Raw genomic sequence first — 24,774 nt, 5'->3', positions numbered from 1 at the left:
GAGGAAGAAACGAGATTCCAGCTTGAATTTTCAGAAATAGCCCTTACTGGAAAGAAACTCTCGTTTAATAATCTGAATGTATTTGATCAATATACATAAAGCCTCTCTCCATGATGTTAGCATTTGTTTATCAGATGGTAATGTTTAGCAGAAGGAGCATTTTGGAGCTTCGGTGCAGATAATTCCAAAGTGTTCAAGATATTCCTTAATCTAGTTATATGATTACAACTGAGGATACAGCATGGATTTTGAGGAACCCATTTGGCCATTCTGAGCCAAATCAAGAGCCATTTGGGGTTTTTTGGGGGTGAGGTGTTATTTTTACGCAGGTATACAGGTTTCGTGGGAAATGAGCATTTAGTTTAGTTAATCTAGGGGCTATGGAAAATGCAGTAACTATTCTCCTTTAAAAGCTTTTTGTTTGTAGTAGCCAGTTTGGAATTTGGCTAGAATGATGAGGTTAAAGACTGCTCAGATAAGTCACTTTTAAACAGATGTTCATTCATATACTTTAAAAGTTCATATAGAATTTAGTAATTCTCTGCCTGTCAGTGATGGCAATCTTGAAGGCATTTTAGTAAATCAGATTCAATCACTCTGCATTCTTGAGATATCAACAAAATTTCAGATTTCAGTAGAAAACAGATATTGACATATCTGTTAATTTAAAAAGACATTGGCACCAATGTATAAAAATCTATAGCACAAACCAATACTGTGAACTAATCCTGTCATTGAAATTGTAAGAGAACTATAGTGTAACTTTATTCATTTTTCTTCATTTCTTTTTAGTGAGTTTGTCCTTTTGAAATATGAGCATTTAGTATAGCTGTATGGCTATAGAATATATTTGAACTGATGGGTTTTTATCCCTGCTTTTCCAGCTAAGACATTTAGGAAATGATGAAGTACACATTGTCTGGTCAGAGCATACTCGAGATTATAGAAGAGGAATAATTCCAACAGAATTTGGTGATGTTCTTATAGTTATCTATCCCATGAAAAACCATATGTTCAGTATCCAGATCATGAAAAAGCCTGAGGTAAGGGTTTTTCTTCTTTTGTGTTTCCTTCGTATGTTTAATATGAACTGAGTTTTGTTTAGAATCTGAGGTTTTGATATACTAGATTGATCCAACAAGGCGATATGTCTTTAACATTGACAATTGCAGTGGTGGTAGGAGGAAAAGCTCGGTAAGTACAATACGTAGTAAACTTGAAATTGCAAAGGCCTGATCCTGTCAAGCATATCTGCTAACATCATAAACTGGAAACAAAGCTATAATATTCTGCATAATCATTTAAATATTAAGATAAACTTTTTTATCAAATTTGATGCGTGACTGTGGTAGTTGAATAATAGTCTGCTCCAGCTTTCTCCATCCCTGTCATATTTCCCTTTCTTCTTCTCAAAGCTAGTTTTCACTTTCTCCTTGACTCCACACAAGAATTTGGAGATTAAGTCAGCAAAGCAAGACCATTCAGCTCTTAGGCACGTGAACACACACTCTTTCTAATGACTGTTCCTCAAATGTCTGTGCTGGCCTTGTTCCTAAAACAGTGGTTTAGGGTAGCGAACACTGAGTGAGTAAAAGTAGTCATGAGTGTTAGTACTGCATAATTTCTGTGTGATGTCACTTGCCATGAATTTCTATACTTTAAATATTAATTTTTTTTCTAGAAGCACTAATATTAATAATGAGGTATGACAGAAATAGGATTCCCTCTGTATGATGACTGCCTCTATCTGATGATAGGCATGAAATGATACCCAGTACATGGTCTTGTTATTACTGGGTTACTTATGTTTTTAATTCATATGTATATTCTTTCTTTTAATACTTTAAGAACAAAGAGTTGTATTATTGGGAGTGTGCAGGTTAAGAAGGAAAAAGAAAACTGCTGAGAGCAGGGATTGTTGTTAGTCCAACAAGAGGTCCTTGTATGTGAAAAAAGAAGTGCCTGCAATCAGATTTCAGTATTCTCAAAACTACATTAAATGACTGATGGCAAAAGTAATACAGCGATCTAAAATTCTTTTGCAGCATTGGTTTCATCTTAGCAGGAAGAATATTTAGTGTACACTCTGCTCCCTTTGCTGACCTGATGCACAAACTTTGCTGTTCTTCACACGCTTTATGCTAGCAGCTTCAGAACTTTATTCCCATGTGTAGGAAATGAAGATACTTAATAGAGTTTTAATTTCTTTTTTTTTTTTTTTTACTTTGTCCTGGTTTCAGCTAGGATAGAGTTAATTTTCTTCCTAGTAGCTGGTATAGTGTTATGTTTTGGATTTAGTATGAGAATAATGTTGATAACACACTGATGTTTTTAGTTGTTGCTAAGTAGTGTTTATACTAAGTCAAGGACTTTTCAGCTTCTCATGCCCAGCCAGCAAGAAGGCTGGAGGGGCACAAGAAGTTGGGAGGGGACACAGCCAGGACAGCTGACCCAAACTGGCCAAAGGAATATTCCATACGATATGACATCATGCCCAGTATATAAACTGGGGGGAGTTGGCCGGGAGGGTTGGATCACTGCTCGGGAACTAACTGGGCATCAGTCAGCAAGTGGTGAGCGATTGCATTGTGCATCACTTGTTTTGTATATTCTAATTTTTTTAGCAGTATTATTGTAATTTTTATTATTATTATTATTATCTTTATAATTATTTTCCTTCCTTTCTGTCCTATTAAACTGTCTTTATCTCAGCCCATGAGGTTGGGTTTTTTTCCGATTCTCTCCCCCATCCCACTGGGTGGAGGGAGGGAGCGAGTGGCTGCGTGGTGCTTAGTTGCCAGCTGGGGTTAAACCACGACAAATTGCAAAGTGATGATTGATTAGAGAAAAATGTAATGCCAAAACAAGATCCATCTGTTCTGTAAATCTTTTGGGTGCTACCTATACTAAACATCAAGGTTTTCTACTGATCTCACAAATAAGGCTTTACACTTAGGGTCCAAAGAGGCCAAACTTTCACCACAGATTTGTCCTGTAAAGGGCTTACAATTCATTTGTATAGATACCATAGAAAGGAAGAATAACAGATAGAAGATGAAAAGAAAATGGAAGGTGAGGGTCGGTCCACCAGTAACTGTATGACAGTTGCACATTGAGTTGGTCCTTATGGACCTGTTATATCTAAAGCCATGATAAATATTATTTTAAAATTTGAGTAATTATTCCTTTTGCTTACTACCACCTACAATATTGTCATCTAGCCTTTCAACCTCATTAACATCATATGCATGACTGTTCCTAGGATTTTGGCAGCAAATGTTGGAAATAAGCTTTGATGAGACATAGTATTCAAATGGTTGCTTAATTTTCTTCAAATGCTGTGTTATCTGTTACCAAGGATATCAAGCAGTTATATGGCTGTATATTTCCACAAGAGAAAAGGTCTGTCATGGAGCACAATAACTGGTCTGATTATCTAGCAATGAGGAGGAAAAAAAAAAAAGATATATTTGAGTGCTCTATTGTTAATGTTGATTGCTAATTGTTATAGCTAAGATCTTGCTTTATGTTGAATTTCTTAATTTTTTATTCAGGTTCCATTTTTTGGTCCACTCTTTGATGGTGCTATTGTGAATGGAAAAATTCTTCCTATTATGGTTCGTGCAACAGCTATAAATGCAAGCCGTGCATTGAAATCATTAATACCATTATACCAAAACTTGTATCCTTTCACTCAAATGGTTTCCAAGGCATATACATTCCCTTGCAGTTCTGCAGATATGATCTTCATGTTTTCTGTCATCTTATATTTTTGTCGGATTAATATAGGGAAAATATTTTCTTTTTTTTTTTTTATGGTGATGGTGCCTTTAGGAAACTTAAACCCATAGAAGAGTATTCAGATGAAGACCAGCTTTTTTTAATTAAGTGAATAGATTCAGTGCTGAAAAATTGCCTATTTCTAATGTTTTATAACATGTACTTACCACTTTTTCTTAACAAAATTATTTTAATGACCATTTTGTGAGTATACTTTCTAAAATAGCAATGTCATGGTGTTAATAATCTTTCTTTCCTTAAAGATAGTATTTATCCAGTATTAATGTGACTTAGTTTTGTTTTCTAGTTCCAAGAAGGATATGAATGCTGCTTTCCTTCAAGATGAGAAATCTGTTACATTTTCGTCATACAGATTTTGTTATTCAGCTCAGAATACAAATTTGTTGTCAAAATGATGTTAGTGTCTTTGTAAAGATGTCAGAAAAGGTTATCTTTTTGTTGTTGTTGTTGGAACTGAAATTGTAGTTTTTGAAAGGGCTGCTCTTGGAAGAATAGATTTACCAACCAGAAATTAAAAAACATAAGGTAAGTCAGTCACTTATACCTCTCCCCTTCTTAAGATTGAGTTCTGTTATATACCTGTTAGTTAAATCAACAAGAACATACTATTTTTTAATTTCATAAATTGAAAGATAAGTTTAAATTTTGATCCAAAAGAAATTCTGTGCTTAATTTCCACCCAAGCTGTAGATACTTGTATTTGTCACGTGATAGATTGTTGCTAAAATACTGTTTTTTCTAAGGCTGACTGTTAATACTTATAGAGTTTTGGATTAGATATGATGAAGTGGATTTGCAGATGAATGATGGATGGTGTTTGATGTGATCACATTAAATGACGTTTGTGCCATTTCTGTAGATGACAGATGTTGATTCATTGTATTTTTATGTTTGGAAAGGTCCGATCTTTTTGTCATTACTCAAGTGGCTTAATCAAATAATTTAAAATGTATTATCATCATTATACTATGAAAAGTGATGGCTTATAGCATTATATTGATGTATAGTGATGAGCAATTGGAAAACAATTTACTTTGAAATAGCAAACTTTCAGTACCAAAAAATCCCACAAACTTGTGTGTTTAAACTTCTTTACAGAATATGGAAGTTGTAATAAATTCCTTGGACATAGCTTGCCAGCTCAATGTCTAGGAATTGGCCAGTTCCTAAGAGCTGTGTATTGCACGTTCACTTTTAATTCAGTTCTCCAAATTGTACTTTTTATATGCATCAAAGCACTGCATGTCATTTATGACATAATGTGGCCTCCATTAAAATGTTGATATTTGTCTCCTAATATGGTTAGCATGATAACTGGAAAGCATTATGTACATTTAATATTAGATGGTATTGGTTGGTGGGTTTCATATCGTCACTTGGTAAGCTTATGAAGCACCAGTAGATTGAGCACTGATGTTAAAGGGCGGCTTTGTTAAGTAGTTGGTGGAATTCTTTTTCCACCTGGCTTGGAGTATCTTATATTCAGTGCTTTGTATAATACTTTAAAAATTAAAATGGGAGTGGGAGCAGTTCTTTAAAAACTGTTTGCTTGGCATGAAATTAGAAAAAAACTACAAACTTCCCTGGCTTGAATTAGGCTATGGTGGAGTCAGTTGTGTCAGTGGAGAACAGCAAAAAAATATTAAACCTCAAAGTTTGGCCTAGCTCTCAGTGGTTTAAAAAACTCTTGATGAAAAATGTCATGGTCATGCTCTTGGTGTTCAATCCATGGCCAGATTTGAGGTCAAGAAGGAATTTCCCTCATAAAAGAATGGCAAAGACTGGTGGGTGTTTCCTGTAACATGGACATGGTCTGTTAACTAGGAATATTTGAAAATTGAATCTAATTATGTTCCTGCAATAGTGGGGAATTGAAGACGTCAAGGATTGTCTTTAGTGTCTCCTGCTTTTTTCCTTTGGCATATTTTAGCTATGGCTGTAGCAGTTCACTACTGGCTTTTAAGTTTGTTGTGGACTGGAGGGCGTGGGGGCAGGAGTATTTTATGGTCTGTGGTTAAATAGCTTTTCTGGAGACCCCGCCAGACTTAATGTCTTTTGCTGAAGACAGGACTCATTGATCAAGGTGGTCTTTCCTTGTGTTTGGAGTGTTGCTGGAGCAAAGAAAAAGAGGGCTCAGAGTGGTGAAAACAATATGTTCAAAGAGGGAGGAAAAAAGGAACAGAAAAGCTATTTTTTAGAAGGTACACCAAAAGTAGAGACCCAGCTGGAAAAGTGAAGCTGATAATCAAGGCTTCCGACATGTCCAGCACCAACAGTGTCAGTGAAAGAGAATTATGAAGTGATCTGCTCAAAATTAATTTTTGTTTGTTTACTTATGAGTATCTAATATACTGGAGCAGTGTTAGTTATTAGGAACTTTGATGATGGTTAGCAGAAGTTCAGTTGAATGTGGATCTTGAGGGAACAAGAATACTTGAGACTTCTGTCAAACAGAACACACTTCAAGCCCTACACTTCTGTATTAGCTCTCCTTTTACCGTAGTAGACCAGCAGAAATAGTTAATTTCAAAGCCAGCATCAGTGTATGGATGACTCCGTGCCTGCAGGTGTGTGGTTCATTTCACTGTGCTGTGTAATACTTGGTGGGCACCTTTTGACTCAGTGTGGAGTTGATGATATATATGTAGGTCTGTGTTTATCTATTTTTGAGGAATATTTACAATGTCACATTGTAGATCTTTGTGGTGATGGATGATGGTAAACTCTTAATTAAACTAGGACTGTGTTGATTTGCTTGTGTATGGGATGTGAAGAAAGTGGCACTGAGTTTGGCCCTCCTATTTCCAAGGAGGGCTTATCCATCCTCCGAGTTAGTGCATTTTCTAAGTGCAGACCTGACTGAAAAAATCAGCTGTCATTTGTAATCAGCAGGGATATTCAGTCCTCTTCATGTAACCTGATTGCAACTTTTTCGTTATTGCACTAGTCTGTTAATCATGATGTGGCAATGGGTAGTACATGTGAATAGTATAATAATGGTTGCATGGATACAGGAAATTCTGCTCATCTCCCTTTTATAGTCTGTCCCGACTTTGAGCATGTATTGTACGGTCTGAAGTAGGTTTCTGAGATTGACATAGTCTGTCACTCACCTTCCTCTTTCTGACGTTATTTTGACACTTCTGATAGCAAACTTAGATAGTAAAACACTTCGAAGATTTGATTTTGTTAATGGTTTTTAAAGGTTTCATCTGCTCTGTGTTTTTATTCTTTGCTCAGAATACTATGATGATACGTTTCCATATTGTAGTATTTTAAGATTAAAAATTTATTAAATTTATCAGCAAACATCAGTCGCACATGGCAGGTATCCTGCTTTAACTTGATGCTTGACATATTCATTGCTGCAGCTGCATGAAGAGAATGTTGCCATTTGGGATGGAGTTTCTGCATTGATTTGTGGAATTTGCTTTAGTTTCCCCTTCAAGGATTCTGCAGTCCCTCACTATCTTTTGGTGGCCTGGCTTGCTTGTAACAGTACCCCCTCACCGACAGGCAGCATACGTGCACACAGTAGCAGGTGACACACACAAAATACTTCTATTGTCTTGCTAATGAAGCAGCAGTACCCCCTTCTCTATCTCATACCTGATGTGTTTCTTATTGCATTTGTCGTTGTCTTAAGAAGTACATGCTTATCTCCTGAATAGACTCCAGCAGCACGTATGCTAGGAGAACTTCTAAGACTCATAACTGCAGGTGTAGTAACAGGACTGAATGCTGAGAACAGTTGTTTTCACTATGATGTAGAATAAAGAGGCCAATATTTAGGGGATTGTTAAATACTCTTTATTTACTAAATTGCATTGAAATTCCTGATAGGAATAGTTTTATTCATGGCTTGCATCTCAGAGCAAGCACTTTGTCACATTCTGAATTCAGAATCTACCATGTGTAGGAAATGGATCAACACTAAATATTTTGAATAGAAAGAGTGGCTTGATATAAAATTTTACTTGAACTTCCTGAATAAACAATAGATGTTAGCCAGATGCCAAGAGGTATACCAAGATAATGTTCTTTACGTGGCATAGTAGGCCAAGTGAAGGCCAAGTAGGCCTTCAGTGATCCAACTTGTTAAAATTATTGCAACAAAACAGGAAAAATACTAGAAACCTTGTGGGAGTGAAATTCCAATTGTGAAACAACTAGTGTTACTTTTTGCACATTGTACACAAATTTTGGAGTGTTAACAATTACTCCAAACTATCTGTACTTCAGATAGTGCAATTCAGACACCGTCCTTTGTCTTATGTAGAATTCCCCTCCCAAAAGATGCTACCTAATATGTAGCTAGACACAGAGTAAGAAATCCTATTTAGCATTTCTTAAATCTGAAATTTGTTGAAATTTTAGAGCACCTGGAATATAGATGACCGTTTTATCCATAATCACCATAGCATAATTTTCACTTCTTTATAATAATCTATGAAGTCTTTGACCTAATGGCAAGAATTGGCATTTCTTTTTTTTTATTTCTTTTTTTTTTTGGTCATATGAAACAGGTTAATTTAAATAGCAAAAATATAATGCTATTTTAATTATTGCATCTACAAAATATTATAGAATAAATCTTAATCTAAATGATTGGATAAATTAATCTTTTTTATCAAAACTGGAAAATTTACATTCCCCTATCTTTTTTTGACATTGTATTCCTAAGCAGCTGGTACTTGATGTATTGTAGCTAACCTTTTTAGACAGTTGTCTTCCAGAGAGAGGGAAGATATTAACCCCATATGGTACCTGACAAGACAGTAACTTCTTTATGAATAAAATAAAGTGTTTGAGTAGTTTGTTAAAAGTTTCCTCTGTATTAAAAACTCATAGCTCAGAAGAAGCTTTCTTACTTGATGTGATACTCAACTGCCCCAAGAAAGGGTTTTATTGGAACTGGTAGTGTCACTGTTTGTTGTGCCTGCTTGACCATCATCTGCCTCAAGATAGAATTGCAGACATTGGAAAGCTTATCTTTAAAAAGAAAGTGTTATTAGTGACATAGAGTGAGCAAAAAGTATTCTTCAGATTCTCTGGCCACATTTGTCTCATTTAATTAAGGAATATTTGTTTGATTTACATTTTCAAACTGGAATTTGTGAAGATTTTGGAGATTTCTCACTAATACAGAAACTTAGATGTTAAAGCTGGAAAGTGCTGCTTTTGGCAATGCCAGTTTCCCTTCCTCTAAGTCCAGTAAGTTTTCTATCTTATAGATGCATAAGCATCTGTAAGAAAAAAATGAATACAGTGATACTGCATCAATGATAACTGTATATCAAATGGAAAAGGCATAAGGGGTGCTCTCTCTCCTTAAATATGTATCACGAATTCATTTTTCACAGTGCCACTAATTAATTTTAGTATAGTGAAAGGAATAATGCATGCCATTATAATTGCTCTTCTAATGTCTTCTGGCTTAGAATTTTTCTGAACTGCCATATGCCAACATTCTTGGCAAACTTTGCTATATTTCTGGCAATACAATTTTGATACAGGACATTTTTATAAGGTTTTAGCACACCTGTTACTGATTTTTCTGTCATCACAGGTAAGAAGAAACAGACATTAAAAATAATGCTTGATACACTTTTTAGATACTACTCTATATGCTTTACAACAAATAATTGACAATTTCAGGATTTCAGTGAATATTTATCCCATCCCTGAATCATACCATTGTAGCCTTATCTGGTATGAGTTCAAGTAAGAGCCATGGATAAGTTCATCATATGACCCCTGCTGTTTTTTCCAGAAGAAAATAGAGTTATTTCTAAAATCTATTTTACTGTTTAGCAATGGAAATTGTTTTCCAAGTTCAAGCAAGAATCATGAGATAGGGAATACGATGTTCAGTCTTTCCTGTACTTCGACTTGCTCAGTTTTGCTGTTCTTCCAAATCCTAGTTCTGCTGACAACTCACTTGATCTTTTAGTAATTCAAAATGTGATTAATTAAATGCCTACATACAATGGTATAACATGAAAAACTGAAGATTTCCAAGGCATTTATAAGTATCTGACTGTTTTAATGGACTGTTCCGGTATTTCAGTTTCAAGGAATCGTGTAACAGGTTCTCTGTGCATTATAAGAAGACCTAAATATAAGAGGAAAGTTTTATATCTCTGTATAGAGTCGTGTGTGTGTGTGTGCGTTTCTGCATGTGTGTGTGTGTCTACTTGCAGGTATGCAATGACAGTAATAGCTATTTTTATTATCCTTATAGAATTTTTCCCCTGAACTAATACATCCAATGAATGTATTTTCCTTTGATGTCACAAGTATATTTGAAGAAGAAGAGACTGTTGTAAGGAAAATTCCAGGGGAAATACCAGGAAGATTTGGTTTCTTGTAAACCATGGATGGCTAAAGTACTCAGAATGGCAAATCACTAATGCAAAAAAAGCAAAATGCACAATACTTAAATAACTGGTGCATTTAAGAATGTTCATATTCAAGATTAGTGTTTTAATATGTTATATGGAAATTTGGTACAGTTTGAAATGTCTCACGTAAAGGAATTGTATACATGATGGCAATGTGGTATAATAGAATCGTCTAAAGTAACTCTTGTGTGGATAACATCACACTGAAGTTTGCCCAATTAAAAAAAGGTCAAATGAAAAAAACAGCTAAGATTCCAAAGCATAAATTGTGCTATTTATGTTTGTTAAGTATGGTTTGAAATCCTGTCTTAGGGACATCTTACCTAACTATATATCTCATGCTGCTCAGTAAATGAGGAGAGTATTGATTGGCATATGCTGCTTAAATCGATCACCTTGACAGCCAGAATTACAGTAATCTGTCAGTATTAATGACTGTCTTTCAAGCCTTGATACCTCTCCTTCGCTTGTCTCATCTTGCCTCACTTCTATTTGAAGTGCATTTTCTTGCAACCTCTGGTTTTGTCAGGGTAGGTACTTTTGTAGGGTTTTTTTGTCCCCTGAGTCCAATTTATTGGCTTGATCATGCAATTAGAGTTAAAATGCAACACCAGGGAGCAGAAGTAGGCAGTGTTCTGAGTAACAATTGGACCTCAGGGGTAGTGCAAGCCTGTTCTCAGCCATCATTTATTAGTTACCTGTTGAAAGAATAGGATTGTTTTGCAATGAATAATTCCAAAGCATCACTTTAAATGCCTTTGATTTTAGCCACTAGAGACAAGTGATTGAACCAACATTTGTGATAGGTTTTTAAACTTTTGCTTTAGTGTTTGTCATATAGACACTTCAAATAACTGCTGGAGGAATACTTGCAGATGTGTGTCCCAAGCTGCTGTTTTTACTGCATTTTCATGTAGACATACATATCATTTCAATTGGTTTTCATGCCTTTTTAATAGGAGGAATAAATTGAAGTGTGAGGCTTGAAAGCTATGTTGTAATGTAGTATATTTTCATGTATATAGCCTGTGAGGTTTTTTGCAAAACACACATGCATACTTTTCTTTAGCAGCTGTTCTGGATTTGTGCATGTTCAGGTAAATGTATTTTCTTCAGTAATTGCCTTGCTTCTAATCCCACAGAACCTGCCTTCTCTACCCCAGGTAGCTCTTCTGTCTCTACCTCTTCTTATGGACTGTCTGCAGATAGGAACTGGGATGCTGGGAGCACCTGTTAAAGAGGTAGGTGTAGTGTAAGCACATGGGTTTAAGGGCAATAATATTGTTTTCATCACAAGATATCTATAACTTGGCTTTTAATTAGTAGTACAGCTCTGTTTATTAGTTACTCTTCCCTAGTGAAATGCATGAGACTCTCTTTAAAGTGGTAAAAAAGCAAAATATCAAATGAGACAAAACTGATTGACTCTAGTAATACAATTTTCTACTAATAATTGCACTTATAAAGAGCTGAGTGCTCTGTTGATGTTGTAGATAATTATGGGGGAGGCTCAAATCTTTTTGTACTGTTAAGAAAAATTTAGGTGCTTTTACTTCTACATTCTTTCATAAATTGAATTTACCCATCTGAAGGAGGAGTATCAGTTCTACTGATTTCTGTATAAAATATGGGTAGGCTTATGCTGGTGGCATTCTGTTTTAGAATAAAAGGATGTCAGTGGGCTACCCTGAAAAGCAGTGAAGTGCTTTATCAGCCTCCTAGAACTTCTGAATTTGGATCTGTCAGTACAGATCGCTTGAGGGAGGGGAGTTCTTTGTTACTGCATCTTTTTGAGGTAGGAAAATTTTGTATGTTGTAAGCTGGAAGTCAGGAGAGCAATCACTCATTATAAAATGTGTTTTAAATGTGTATAGATACCTCTTTTAAACAAAAATTTGCTGGGAGTCCTTAAACTGGAATGAAAAAGGTAAACTAGTTCAATCATACGCAGAGTTGATTGCTTTGTACATAACACAAAATGACAGGTTTTTTGTTATTACCTACTTAACCTTATTAATTAATTAAACATTTTGGATAACAAAAGCCCTTTGTTAAAATGTTAAGACTCTTGCCCCCTTAAGGTGTTAAAATTCATACAGATGTCTTTGATACCTCTCAGAAGTCTGTGAATAAAAGCAGGGAAGATTAAACAATTTTTCCTGATGTTTCTAAGATTTAAAGAAAGAAACTATTTAAGCCCTATTTTTATGTTGCAAAAGACAGCATTGTTTATTAATTTGATCCTTTTCTAGTCATAAATTCACCCCTAATAACAGATAAGTGACTTGCAAACAACTTGAAAGATTTGTATGTTAAAACACTAAAAGCTGTATATATATAAAGAATAAGTATATACCATTGTGTATGGTTGATGCTGATATTTAAATTAGTGGGAAACGTGGGAGATTATTTGTAGCAAGCAAAACTGACAAACAGTAATGTCTGAGAGATAGAATGATGTTTTCGGGTGAGTTGAATAAGATATTGGCAAACTGTTTCTGCGTCATTCTGCATATGGTAATCAAGACAGTTGGGGCATGCTTTCCAGTGCCAACAGAGGGATTAGAAGATGATAGATACCAAAAAAAAAAGAGGAGATTAATAGAAACTAGCACATTGGTTGTCTTTGTTCTCCTACAGGTCTGTATTTCAGTTACTCAAAAAAGAGGTTATATATAATACCTGTCAGTATGTGGAAATATCTAGCTGGAGATGGAATATACTTCATGTAACTATTCACAAATTAAACAGCTCAAAATTATAACAAAAAAGGGTGTATGTATATAGTTTATTCTGTATGTGCCACATAATAGAAAAATGGAATAAACTAACATAAAGCAAGGATTAAAAGTTAGTATTACAGTAATTGGAATTACCATATGGTGGTCCAAAGGACATGAGTCCTAATCATAGCCTGGCCAATCAAATTAATCTCAATATACTTTCTAGACATTAAGAAGATAGTTTAATTGCTGATTAACTGCACCTGAATAGATCTGTGGGTCACAAATATATCTATCTCCTTCTGAATGCTTCTCCTCCCAAACATAGAAGAATGCAGGCTATTAGAAAATCTTTTAATTTCTGCTTGCCAAACCGTAGTTACCATCCATCTGTTCTTGCCAATTGTGGAAAAAGGTCAGTTTTCAGCAAAGCCATGCATTTCACAGAAGGTATGCGAAGTGAAATTTCACAGGGGACATGATGGATCCTGATTCTTAGTGATAAACCTTTGGGGCCAGCAGGGTTGGCATATGGTTCAGCACGATATGAAGGCTTGGGTTCCCTGGCTTCGCTTCTTTGGCGTGGAACTGATAAAACCTGGCTCTTAAGTATTGTTTCGCTGGACACCAATCATGGGCAGCAGGAACTGCCCATTTAACTCTCTGTGGGAAGGAAGCCCAGGCTGTGTTCACAATAGTACCATTGTAGTGCTGCAAACTGCTCTCAACAGCTTGACAGCACTAGGGAGGAGGGCGAAGGGGCTGCTTTACTAATTGCCCTTCAAAATAAAGAAAGAGGGAAATAACTGAAAATTAATATTTGTTTTCTTCATTTAAATAGAAGAAACCTGTCTTCGAGTTTTAAAAATCATTTTTAAAATTAACTTTACTGCCCTCCAGAGAGACTTATAAGTAGATTATCTCATACCGGTACTGCAGCAACCCAGGGTAAAGAGAAGACATTCTCTTCAACTATAAGAGAAAAAAAGAAAGGTAGTTGTAAAGTTTATTAAAGTACAGATTGGAATTAATGACAAAATTTCACATGTGAGAAGTTTTCATTGTTACAATGTAGTGCAGAATTGCAAATTAATACATATCTTTATGTGCAGTGTTTTTGCTGGACAATATTTAATGTTAATATAATTTCATATTTGTGTAATTTTACAGTTTCTAGTGATGTCTTCGTGAAAGGCATTTTCCTTACTGTTTCTCTCATGAATCAATATGTCTATATATGCAGAGAAAGTATTTAAGATAGAAATTTAAACATATGAATATATGAAAACAGTGGGCTTAAGCATTCATGCTAATACCAGAGAGCAAAGAGCCAGTGTTTCTGTCTTTTTACACTCATCAACCTTAATTACTTGAGTTAAAACTGATGTAATGCATGCAGGAGTTAGTATGTGGGACTGCAGTTCCCCCTGGTCTCTGCTATTCCACGTTATTTGTGGGCTGAAGTGATAACTGCAACACCTTAACAGCTCTCATTGGCACGTTTGGTGCAACATCCTTAATAAACTTCAGCCCCTTGGCCTGTTGGCCCTGTGCCTCCCCTGCTGCCTCCTGCAAACCCGCTGCTGCCAGGTGAGCGGCTGCCGGCGAGCTGTTCTGTCTGCCGGCAGGAACATCGCTCCAAAGAGGGCCTGAAGCAGCTGTAATGGGCTTCAAAACAATTAGCACAACATACCTTATAGGTTCATTGATTCCCGTCTTGGGAAGAAAAATCCTCCCTGGAAGCTGGAGTAGGAATTCTGCCTGCATAGGGGCTTCAGCGCTGTTTCCTTCACTGTTTTGTTTTCACCTCCGTAGCCTGTTACTAAAACATGGACAAGTGGGGAATTTGTAAATACTGTCATTAGTCTTCTAACCACACAGCCAGTAAAATTAATGAGTAATCTGTTACAGTGTTGAGGTATTTGTCCTTCCGATACTGCTAGCCATTTGATCTTACTGTCTTTTTAATTTCATGCTAAAATGCGGTTCAGGGCTTATAAAACCAACAATACACAATAAATGGTACCGAAACTGAGACTTTCTACTATATGTTTGTGTTAATATGCTCCTGCTATATTTCAAACAGATAATTCATTGAATGCCCATTTTTCCTCTTACTGCAGAGTAGATTATATTTAAGTCAAGATTAATGGATAGATTCTGATGTTAAAACCCAGTCTCTGAGCCTGTCGTTCCCTAGAGGCATATAGTGCATTAGTTTAAGCCAATATGCTGCTTATCATAGATACTATGACACTGTCTTAAATGACAATTTACTGTACTTTGTTACTGCTTACTCTGGTAATAAAATCACTATATTGTGTTCTTGATAATTACAATATTAAATAGAAACTTAATTGGATTACTGCACATTTAGATACAGATAGTTCTTAAGTAATTGTCCACTGTAAAATTTCTGATACTAATTGTTTCTCTCATGAGGTGTGTTCTGTCAATGTCTAAGCTTAATACTTAGTTCAGTCACCTTAGCTGAAAAAGTGCTGAAAAGAGATCTGCAGTGGGATTTTTCGGTGCAAAAGAGTATCTTTTATCATATAGTTTTTCACTTGAACCTTGTTGTTTTTAAAATCCTTCCATAAGATGCTTTCATTTGCCAAAGTCCTTAAAATAAAATAACTTCTGGGTTCTACAGAGTTGAAGAATTCAATAAGTATTGTTAATTCAGATTTTTTTGCCTTAACTTTGAAATTGCTAGAAGTCTGAGCATCAGTTTTGTCATTTTTGCTGCCTAAGCAGATGATCAGAATTAGAATTCATTCAATTCAATAAGTGTATATTTTTATATGGTTATCTTAAAAAACCTGACTTTTTTATGTAGCTGGTTTTTATATAGTTTAATTCTGGAGAATATTTATACTGAAATTAAAATTTATGTTAAGTCCATTACACTTGCACTTTAATTCTACATATCTTTAGAAGTGCCTTTTGTCAAGGAGCTTGGAGCAGAGTGGTTACATTTTTCATTTCATGATTGAGTGTTTTAAGTGGTTAAGCATAGTCCAAATTTTATCCAATTCCAGCTTGTGTTAATGGTGCTGCACTCACACTGCCTTAGCACCTGTTATGGATTTTGAGTCATCTGGCAGCCCGTGGGACTTAGATAAAGAAGTACCAGGTGTCCTGCCTGTCTCTTAATTGAGACGCAATGTAAACAATATAGACTTGGCAATATGGTTATAGGAATGGATTAAAGCCCAGCTTTGTCTGCGCTGATGAATTGCAGCTTTTTCTTCCTAGATGATGTTATAAACCACTGAAGAATTTAGTTAGCTGTAAGATCTGATGGAACAACATAAACAATATATCAAGGATTTTCCTAGAAGGACAGTGTTACAGAATGTGAAATGTATTGGGTTTTCCAATGAAAATGTAAGCATCAATTACAATTTCTTGCAGTAATTTAGCAGTTTTGAAAGTGCTCACACTGTAAAAATGAAGATTCTTATATAAATTCAGATAAAGTCAATGCCTTTCAATATATAATGTGTTAGTAAACTAGGCAGAAAGTGATAGCATTGACTTGGAAACACTCAGTGGCTGCAACTTTATCTAGCCTATGCTTAACCTTGCAGGACTTTTAACCATGTAACCATAGGCAAGATATACTGGAAGTAATCTCCTTTAGCTGTAAGATTAGTACTCTTAGAGAAAAAAGCCTCAAAATGGCAAAAGTATGTGTTGTTATAATTTGCCCAATAACTTTTAATTTATCACAGGTTTATTGAACTTCTTAGTAATGTAAAAAATGAAAAGTAATTTTTATTATAGTCATTTAAAGAATGATGCAACTGTGTGCGTTGGAAACAAATTGCAAGATCTGGAATGATGGGATTAATTTGTATGGATTTATCTATTGTATATTCCCTTATTTTCTTCATGAAGAAGTATACCTCAGAAATTGCCTCAGAAAGCCCTTTTGCAGTTACAACTTGTGTTGAAAAAGATTTTTATTGGAGATGTTAGATATTACATTTTTATGTTTGCTTAAATTCTACGGTCTTAGTCTGTTACTTGTTTTTCATATTTATTTTCATTTTTTTAATGAGATACCTACATTAATTAGTAGATTGTCATATATAGATTACTTCTTAAAATGAGTAATTTTGGATAATGTAACACTGAGTCCCTTCTGCAGTTTTAAAATGTTTTCAGGAAATGCAACATAGAAGTTTACTTTTAAAATATAACCTTGATTCTTCTGAGTTTTATGTTCTGTTTTTATAAGTAAGAAAATACATTGTTACATTTTATTGCAAAGTGCTATCACTAGTATTGAAAATACGGTTTCAGTAGAGAAAAAAATCACCTTAGAAGGCTATAAAATTTTTAATTCTTTCACCTGTTTAGTAGTGTCAAGCATAGTAATTTTTTTCTTCTCTTTCACCTAAATAATTTGCATCATATATGAGGAGAATGAACTGAATTCTGCTTTATGAATCATCAGTGCTGTGGCTAAGTTCCAATTGCATATGCAGAAGCTGCTTTCATTTACAGCATAGCTGTGCAAACAGATGCACAGAGCAAAATATTTATATGCTATTTTCAATATTGGCAGTATTTAAGAAACAGAAAAGAACCCAGGCTGACTTTGAGATATCAAGTTGACTTGAGTAAACAGAAGTTGCAGCTGAAAAAAAAAATCTCTTTATTTGTATACTGTGCAAACTCTATGTGGAAATCACTGAAACGCAATAAATAGGGAACACCATGATGCCACTTCTACAGAGTCACTTTTCAGAATATAAGAGAACTTTAACTGTTCCTCTCAGTGTTGCCAGTTGATACTGATCACCCACCTACATACAAAACACAGCTAGTTGCAGGGCTTCCAACACTGGATCAATAGCAGCCCGACTTACATCCTTAATTCTAAGAGCCAACAAAGAGTACAAATTGCTGTGACTCAGTATGAGTTCAGCTGGTTTGACAACCACTGCACAATCTCTTCTTTCAGAGTGAGACTTCCCAGAAAAAACTTCCATTTCTGTGATGTGTGGGTTTTGTCCTGTCTTCCTTTAGAAGTCAAATTCTGCTATGGCTAACTTTTCCTTTCAGCTTCTGTAAAACCTTGGTCCTAACCTGTACTTGTTATCTTTTTACGGGAGGCAATCCTCCTTTCACATTTTGATGTCAGGAATTGTAATTTGCTAGGAAAAATCTGCCCAATAAAATTGATGCTTTCATCATTTTAAGTACCTCAAACTGTAGCAATTAATTCTGTGGGGTTTGCGCACCTTTACAGGCCAGAGAGCAAGAAACTTAAAATCTCCTACCAACATATGCCATTCACTGTGCCTCACTGTTTCTTTGCTTCCTTTGGACTTTAATATCCTGGGAGCATTTTTGTATGTTGACAATACTACAGATTTGGGTTTTTTCTGGAAAAGAAGAGGTGTGCTTCTAAATTTGCTGAGGGGGCAAATGCAGTAAACAAGAGGGTGCCATGTTATGTAGCTTTTCTTAAAATGTTGTTAATCTCTTTTATATAAATAGTGCATACATGCAATTAAAAAACCTCTTGCAGTTGTCCATTGATCCTACAAGCAAGTATCTCTGGGTGGAGGATTTTCATTTTCCAGTTAAGGATGGAACAGTGCTTTGGTTTCTGCTTGTCTAAATTATTTTCCAAATGCCTGGCTGACGAAGTCATACTCTCCACAATCATATCAATATATATTGACTTCTTAGATGATTTTGCTAACATTTGGAACTGCCAGGGATGCAGCTGTACATGTATTTCTGACAGTAGTTTGTAATTTAACCTGAAAAAGTCCATCTTGCTATTTAGAAATGCATTCTTTGGCTTTTTTCTAGGAGGTGTTTCTAGGCAATCATCAAAACCTCCTCTTTTTCCTGGCACCGGAATCAAAGAATCTCAGGTACTACATACCGTCAGTATTGTGATCACATATTCCAATATACAGTTATATTGTGATACACTACACAGGTGTGCACATATATGTAAATACATAAGCATCAGGAGGGAAGATTTATAAATAAAACTTTCATGGAAGTGTCTCATTTAGATTTTTGTTCAGTTTTTCTGAATGAGAGAGACAGTGGTGGAAAAAGAATTGAGTGAAGAGCCCACATTTTTACTCCCTTTCACAACGGGAGTCCTTTTGTTATAATTCTGATTTTTTTTCTTTTCCTAAAAAAGAAAAAAAAAAAAAGTTGTGTTATCAGTCTACTGGACTTGACCAGCCCATCGGTAGGGGTGTAGGAATGCCTGCAGCATTGTTGAGCTTACAATTTGGAACTTCACAGTTCTAGGGTATTTCCTGAACTATAGTGATCTTGATGCATTTTAAATCATCCAGGCATCATCTTGAAGTCATCTACTAAAATGGAAGCTGAGGCATAACATTTTGTTGTGGTATCTGAAGTGATAAATACTTTCTTTTGACTTTTGGAAAAAAACAGAGTTTCTGCCTTGATGACTTTAGGTACTTCACAGATGCATTCCTTTTAAATTTTGTTGAACAAATGAAATACTGATCTGACATTACAAATATTTCCATCACCGTTTTAGTGTATTAATGAACTGTGCATCTCTTCAGCCCTTTTTTAAGTTTCTGTCATTGAGTAAGTTCCCTGGCATAATCCTTCCCTCCAGAAGCTGCTGAGGAAATCTGTCTTGATAAAACATTTTCTGTATTTTTTTTCCAAAAGTCTTCAGAGCATTTAGGCGTGTAACTGCTCTGTTGATCTGACCCAAGTTCCTCCCAACTGGCCTTACAGGTGCCTGAGTCTAAAATATAGGTGATAAGAATCTCCACACAGCAAATGCCTAGTCTTGGATGCCTCTGAAGTTCACAGGTATCTAAAGCTTTCGCTGCCACCCTTCCCTGGAGATCTGCCCACTTCAGCACACACTAGAGCTGCCTGAGTACTTGATATATCCTGAAATGCCCAAATGCTAAATGCCCAGTTCATGCCTCTCTTTATCCAATGAGTAGGTAGGTATTTCTTTGCTCATCTGACCTGCAAGGCAGCAATGCTCAGAGTTTTGACGGTATACTCTCTGGATTAGAGCCCACACAAACACAACAGGAGGTAACTCCCTAGTTATATCAATCAGCCAGGAAATGAGAGAGCGGTTTCCAATTTTGAGGCCACATCTCCTGCCTCTTACAAAACTGTTCTAACCATTGGGACTGAGGACATTTTGTAATCAGGCACACTCCTCCATTCATTGCTGAAATTGCTCTTCGTTTCATAAAATAAGATCTCCTCTGAATCACAGGGAAAGTACATGCTCATCTGTATAGCCTAATGGTTATGATACTTTCCTGGGAGAGGAGAGTCCCTGGATCCCAGTCCCTGCTCAGGAAGCGTTTGTTATCAAATAGTCTTTGGAGCAGGCACTAGGGTTTCTTCTCCAGCCCTTTTGTGAATTTAGCACTTAGATGCTCTGGTAACAGATAGATTACAGAATTGTGAAGTGCCATATCCTTAATTAAAGTCTTGGAAATTTTACTCCATGTTGAAACTGCTTTTTCTTCATTTTTTTCAGCCTCAGGTTAATGACATTTTAGGATTGGTATTCCCTGGATGATTGTGACATAGTAATCATGCATCCACTCTTCTTTAACTGCAAAATACTAGATAGTTTTATTGTAATGCATTTTATTCCGTTCTAAAACTGAGGGGTGTGAATAAGAAGAATGGAAAGAAAACGTGTAGTCAGAATGACACAATAAATCTATGGAGATGACTATGAGGAGATGAATTCAACAGAAGGACTTGAAAGATGGAGACAGTAGAAGAGGCTGAACAATGGGAAGTACGGGATTTTGTGGAGATTGCATGGTTAAAATTACAGGAAAGGAAAAATAAAGACTAAACAACTAGCGATGTGGGCAAATGTAGCAAACAGATTTCCTCGCCAAACTGAAGGATGACAAAGCCATGGATAAAAAAAATGGGCAATGTGAGGGAATTGTTTTGGATATAAAGGAAAAAATTAGGATGGTGGGTGAAGATGCAAGGAGGAGGGCTGTTTTGCTTATATTATCGTGGCACGTATATATCCTTAGCATAGACTCCAGTCTCATTATACTGAGATGGAGTACAGCACAAGACAGATGTTGTTTGTCCCCCAGAAGTAAAAAAGCCAAGTATAAAACTGAAGACAACAAATGAAGGCAGATAGAAAATTCAGGGAAATGTGAAACAATAGGAGACAGCATGAATAGTTGTGTGACCTATACAGCAACGGACTTAAGTCTTCCAAGGTGTTTTCCTTGTTTCTTTTTCAATAAACATCATAGCAAAGGGGAGAGCTTGAGAGGGGATTGTTTTGTGGACACTTGCAGAGACCTGGTGCTAGGCATAAGAAGCCACATGGAAAAAAAAAAAGTACAAAAGTGCCTGTCCAAAAATGCCAAGGTGAGTGAGAGTGACTGTCTGCGTTAACTGACTGGAGGCAAGAGTAGTTTTGATAAAATTGATCAAATGGGTATGGACTATAAAGTTAAAATAAGTAGCCTGCATTTGTGCTAGGGAGTGGCAGACTGATGGCAATATCTGAAGAGAATGCCCCATCTAAGCAGTATGTTCAGAAAGTGGGTTCTGCAATGCTTCAAGTAGATATAAGGAGGAATAAAAATTCATTTGTTGAGGCCAGAGAAAAGGATATGGCAGTAACTGAGACGTAAAGTAAGAGCCTAGATAATTTGTTCATGTAGATGGCTAGAAAAAGTTTTAGCTTAGATTATGCAAAAAGAATCTGCAAGATATAGATGTATTCTGCTGTAGGAATCTAAACAGAGCTTGAGTTAGAGATACAATCAACAGTGATGGAGAGCTATTAGGTGAAGACATGAGATGTTGTTTTGCAGACAGATTAAGCATAAGTAGGTGATCTGACAGCCAGGATTTCGATGCTTGTTCCCAAGTGCAAATCAACAGGTCTAAAAAAATTGCATGTTTACAGTAATAATGGAAAGTACAGTATTTTCAGTATTAATAGAAATAATTGCAGATTTAGAGAACAAGTGAAATGGATTGTAATGCAAATGAAGTTTCAGCTGGAGTGACTACAACCTGAGTGACCTATAAAGGTACGATTCCTGATTTTTTCTTGTACTGATTGTATTTTTCAGAACAATATCTTCTGAAAAAGTATAATGAAGTCATTAGATTTTTTGTTACGCTTTTTGCAGATTATATATCTGCAAGTTCTTAGCTGACAGATTTGAGTGTCTGTATAATTAATGTATATCTTACCTTTTTATCCATTCTCTTTTGTTCCAGTTAGCACCTTCTTCAGAAGCAGAAAGCTCACAACACTGTTGTTCAAGCGTTTAGTCACTCTCTGTGCCAGAGTCTTTCTCCATTGGTTTGTCTGTGCATCCTTCCCATTCCATCTTAATTGCTGATGCCAGTGGCAACATCCACTCGCAGTAAGACTACAGCTTGCATTGCCCTATTATTACTAGCCATTGAGTTTGTATGTGCCACTCAATTTGTAGGTGCTAATAACTCTTCCCTAGAGAGCAGCATTTTAAAGAAATAAATGTCTAGCCTATTAGGAGTAATGTAGAAATTAACTGCCATGGGTTTATGGTCACTTTTGCAGGTAGTTGCATTCAAATACAGTGTAGAACTAGATTATCTCAGCCACAAAAGCATACAAATTTGGAGTTTTGAAATACTAGAATGTTCTCAAAGTGTAAGTGAATAGAAGTATCCCAATCTCAGCTACTCAGTCTCTAATACAGAAACGGAGTTCTTCTCTTAGTGCAGAATACAGCAACCTTTGGACTTGGCGTTCACATCAGATTTTTGTTTTGTTTTGAAGCGGGGTTCTGTTTTTAACAAGCTGCAGATGGTTTTGTGGATTGTCAGGACGAGTGGCAGCCTGGCTAGCTGAATTACTTTTCTCTGGGTGTACTAAGTGTGCATTTGAATTAGACTTCTAGAACTGATATAAGCATGTCCTCTCCACTGTGTAATGAAAACATCATTATCCTCCTCAGTCAGCATCTGTGTCGAGACTTCTTAGGAGATAGGTACCTAGATTGGAGAATGGGAATGTCCTTGTCATGTTCAAAGCAGTAACTTTCCTTCATTTTTGCCTCATTTGTGTATAAGCTTTGGATATAATAGGATAAACTAAAAGGTTTCCTTTAGAGACCTCTGGAAGTAGAGCATTTTAAAAGCAGGTAGGTGTCTCCACCCTAGTTTTTCACGAAACATTTTACCCATTCAAGCAGACTTTTTAAAACAGCTTGTTTTGATAGCAGCCTGTTCTCCTGTGGGCCTTCAGCCTTTGCTTCCTGGCAGCACCTTTGGTGCGAAAAGAGAGTGATCAATTGGGAGACTATCAGTGCCAGCATGCATAGAGTGATAAGTTAACACACCACTGGGAATTTCTAGGGCCCACCAAGATACTTCACTTCTAATGTGCTAACAAGCTCATTTTTCTACCTCTTGCCTCTTCAGTTATTTTTTTTTCTCAGAAGAGCTTAGAAGTTGAGTGCATCAGGCATAATGAAAAGCTCTGTAGGAGGGAGAAGCAATAACCCCATTTTTCCCTTTTCAGCCAAATAGAAAATTAGTTTCTGGTAATACACAAAGGCCAGTATTTTTTGTGCAAGGGGCACTGCTGTGAATCAAAGGACTCTATTAACTGCAGAAAATTCAGCAGCTGTGAATCTCCTCCAATGAAAAAAGTGCTTTTCAACAAGTTGTGAGATACGTAGTATTATTTAGACTTCAACCATCAGTTTCATCCTCTACCACTTATACATAGCCTCTTAAAAACTGTGCTATATTACTCTCCTCTGTTAAGGCTCAATACTGTGTTTATCCCTGAACCTAAGAACCGTTACAATGGGAGATTTTTATATTTTCTCTTGTCCCCGTGCTTCTATTATAGCTTCTCCAGACTGAGACTTCTGCTGAGGTTCAGCTGTCTCGGGATCCAGAAAGAATTCGGAACATGGATTTTGGAGGGAAAATTGTTTCCCAGTTTCGCTATGTAACCAAGGTGTGGTCTAAGGAAATACGATGAAGATCATTTTATTCACTAGAAGTTGTTTTCAGATAACATATTCTCTATACATTTTTTCATATTTAGATATACTGCAAAATCTACTGTAAATATTGTACAGAAAACAACTGCAAAAAGGTTTTGTGGGAAAAGTTCTGTAATTCCTGAAGTATAGTTTTATAAGCTAAGATGAAGGGTATTGTTTCCAGCTTTAATTTGGGGCTGAGAATTTTATTGCTTATCATAACTGAAAATAGTATCGTTATTTATTTTAAAGGTTAGCACTTGTTATTAAAAATGCTTACGACTTGTAATGCAGTTTTTATGTTTGGATTGCTAAAAAATGTGTGCAAGATGAATGTTATCCCCATTTCACAGGTGGTGAAATTGAGTCAGAAAGGTAGTTTCCTCACTGTCCCTGTTCCCCCCAAAAAGAGCAGCAAACCTGAAATCAGAACCCAGAACCTTCAAGAAACTGATTCTGAGTGCATTCCTCCACAGCATGCTTTGTTTGGGGTTTTTTTAGAAAAACAGAAGTGTGTAAGGAGATAATGATCTCACTAGCTACAAATAAAATATGAAAAAAAAGTGTGCACAAGCATAAATGCCAGGGAAAATTTCTGATCGTTTTACGGTGCTATAAGATAACTGGAGAAGGTCTCCCTCATTCAACATATTGAGTCCAGCTGGAGGACTTTGAAAGTTCTGAGAGAAAAGGTTAACTGATTTCTCAGTTCAGGAACTATACGACATGAAGTCAGCATGGTAGTTTTTCTTGATAATTGTATGTTGCTGCCTGCTGCTCTACATTTTGACAGCCTTTTCC

General features: G+C 36.0%; 1 protein-coding gene across 5 annotated transcripts in view; it reads left to right on the top strand.

Annotated features, from left to right (window-relative positions):
* RALGAPA1 (Ral GTPase activating protein catalytic subunit alpha 1) overlaps positions 1-24,774 on the top strand; it is a 136,781-nt gene that overhangs the window by 102,032 nt on the left and 9,975 nt on the right. For all 5 annotated transcript variants that reach the window (XM_050898468.1, XM_050898469.1, XM_050898465.1 and 2 more), the window contains 2 exons: positions 885-1,043; positions 3,555-3,682. In XM_050898468.1, the coding sequence (XP_050754425.1) occupies positions 885-1,043; positions 3,555-3,682 (287 nt within the window). The remainder of the gene's footprint in view (positions 1-884; positions 1,044-3,554; positions 3,683-24,774) is intronic.

This window comes from Gymnogyps californianus, chromosome 5 (genome assembly GCF_018139145.2).
Source record: "Gymnogyps californianus isolate 813 chromosome 5, ASM1813914v2, whole genome shotgun sequence".
Classification (NCBI taxonomy): Eukaryota; Metazoa; Chordata; class Aves; order Accipitriformes; family Cathartidae; genus Gymnogyps; species Gymnogyps californianus.
Note: the sequence above shows the minus strand (reverse complement) of the source record. Positions and strands in the feature narration are given on the sequence as shown.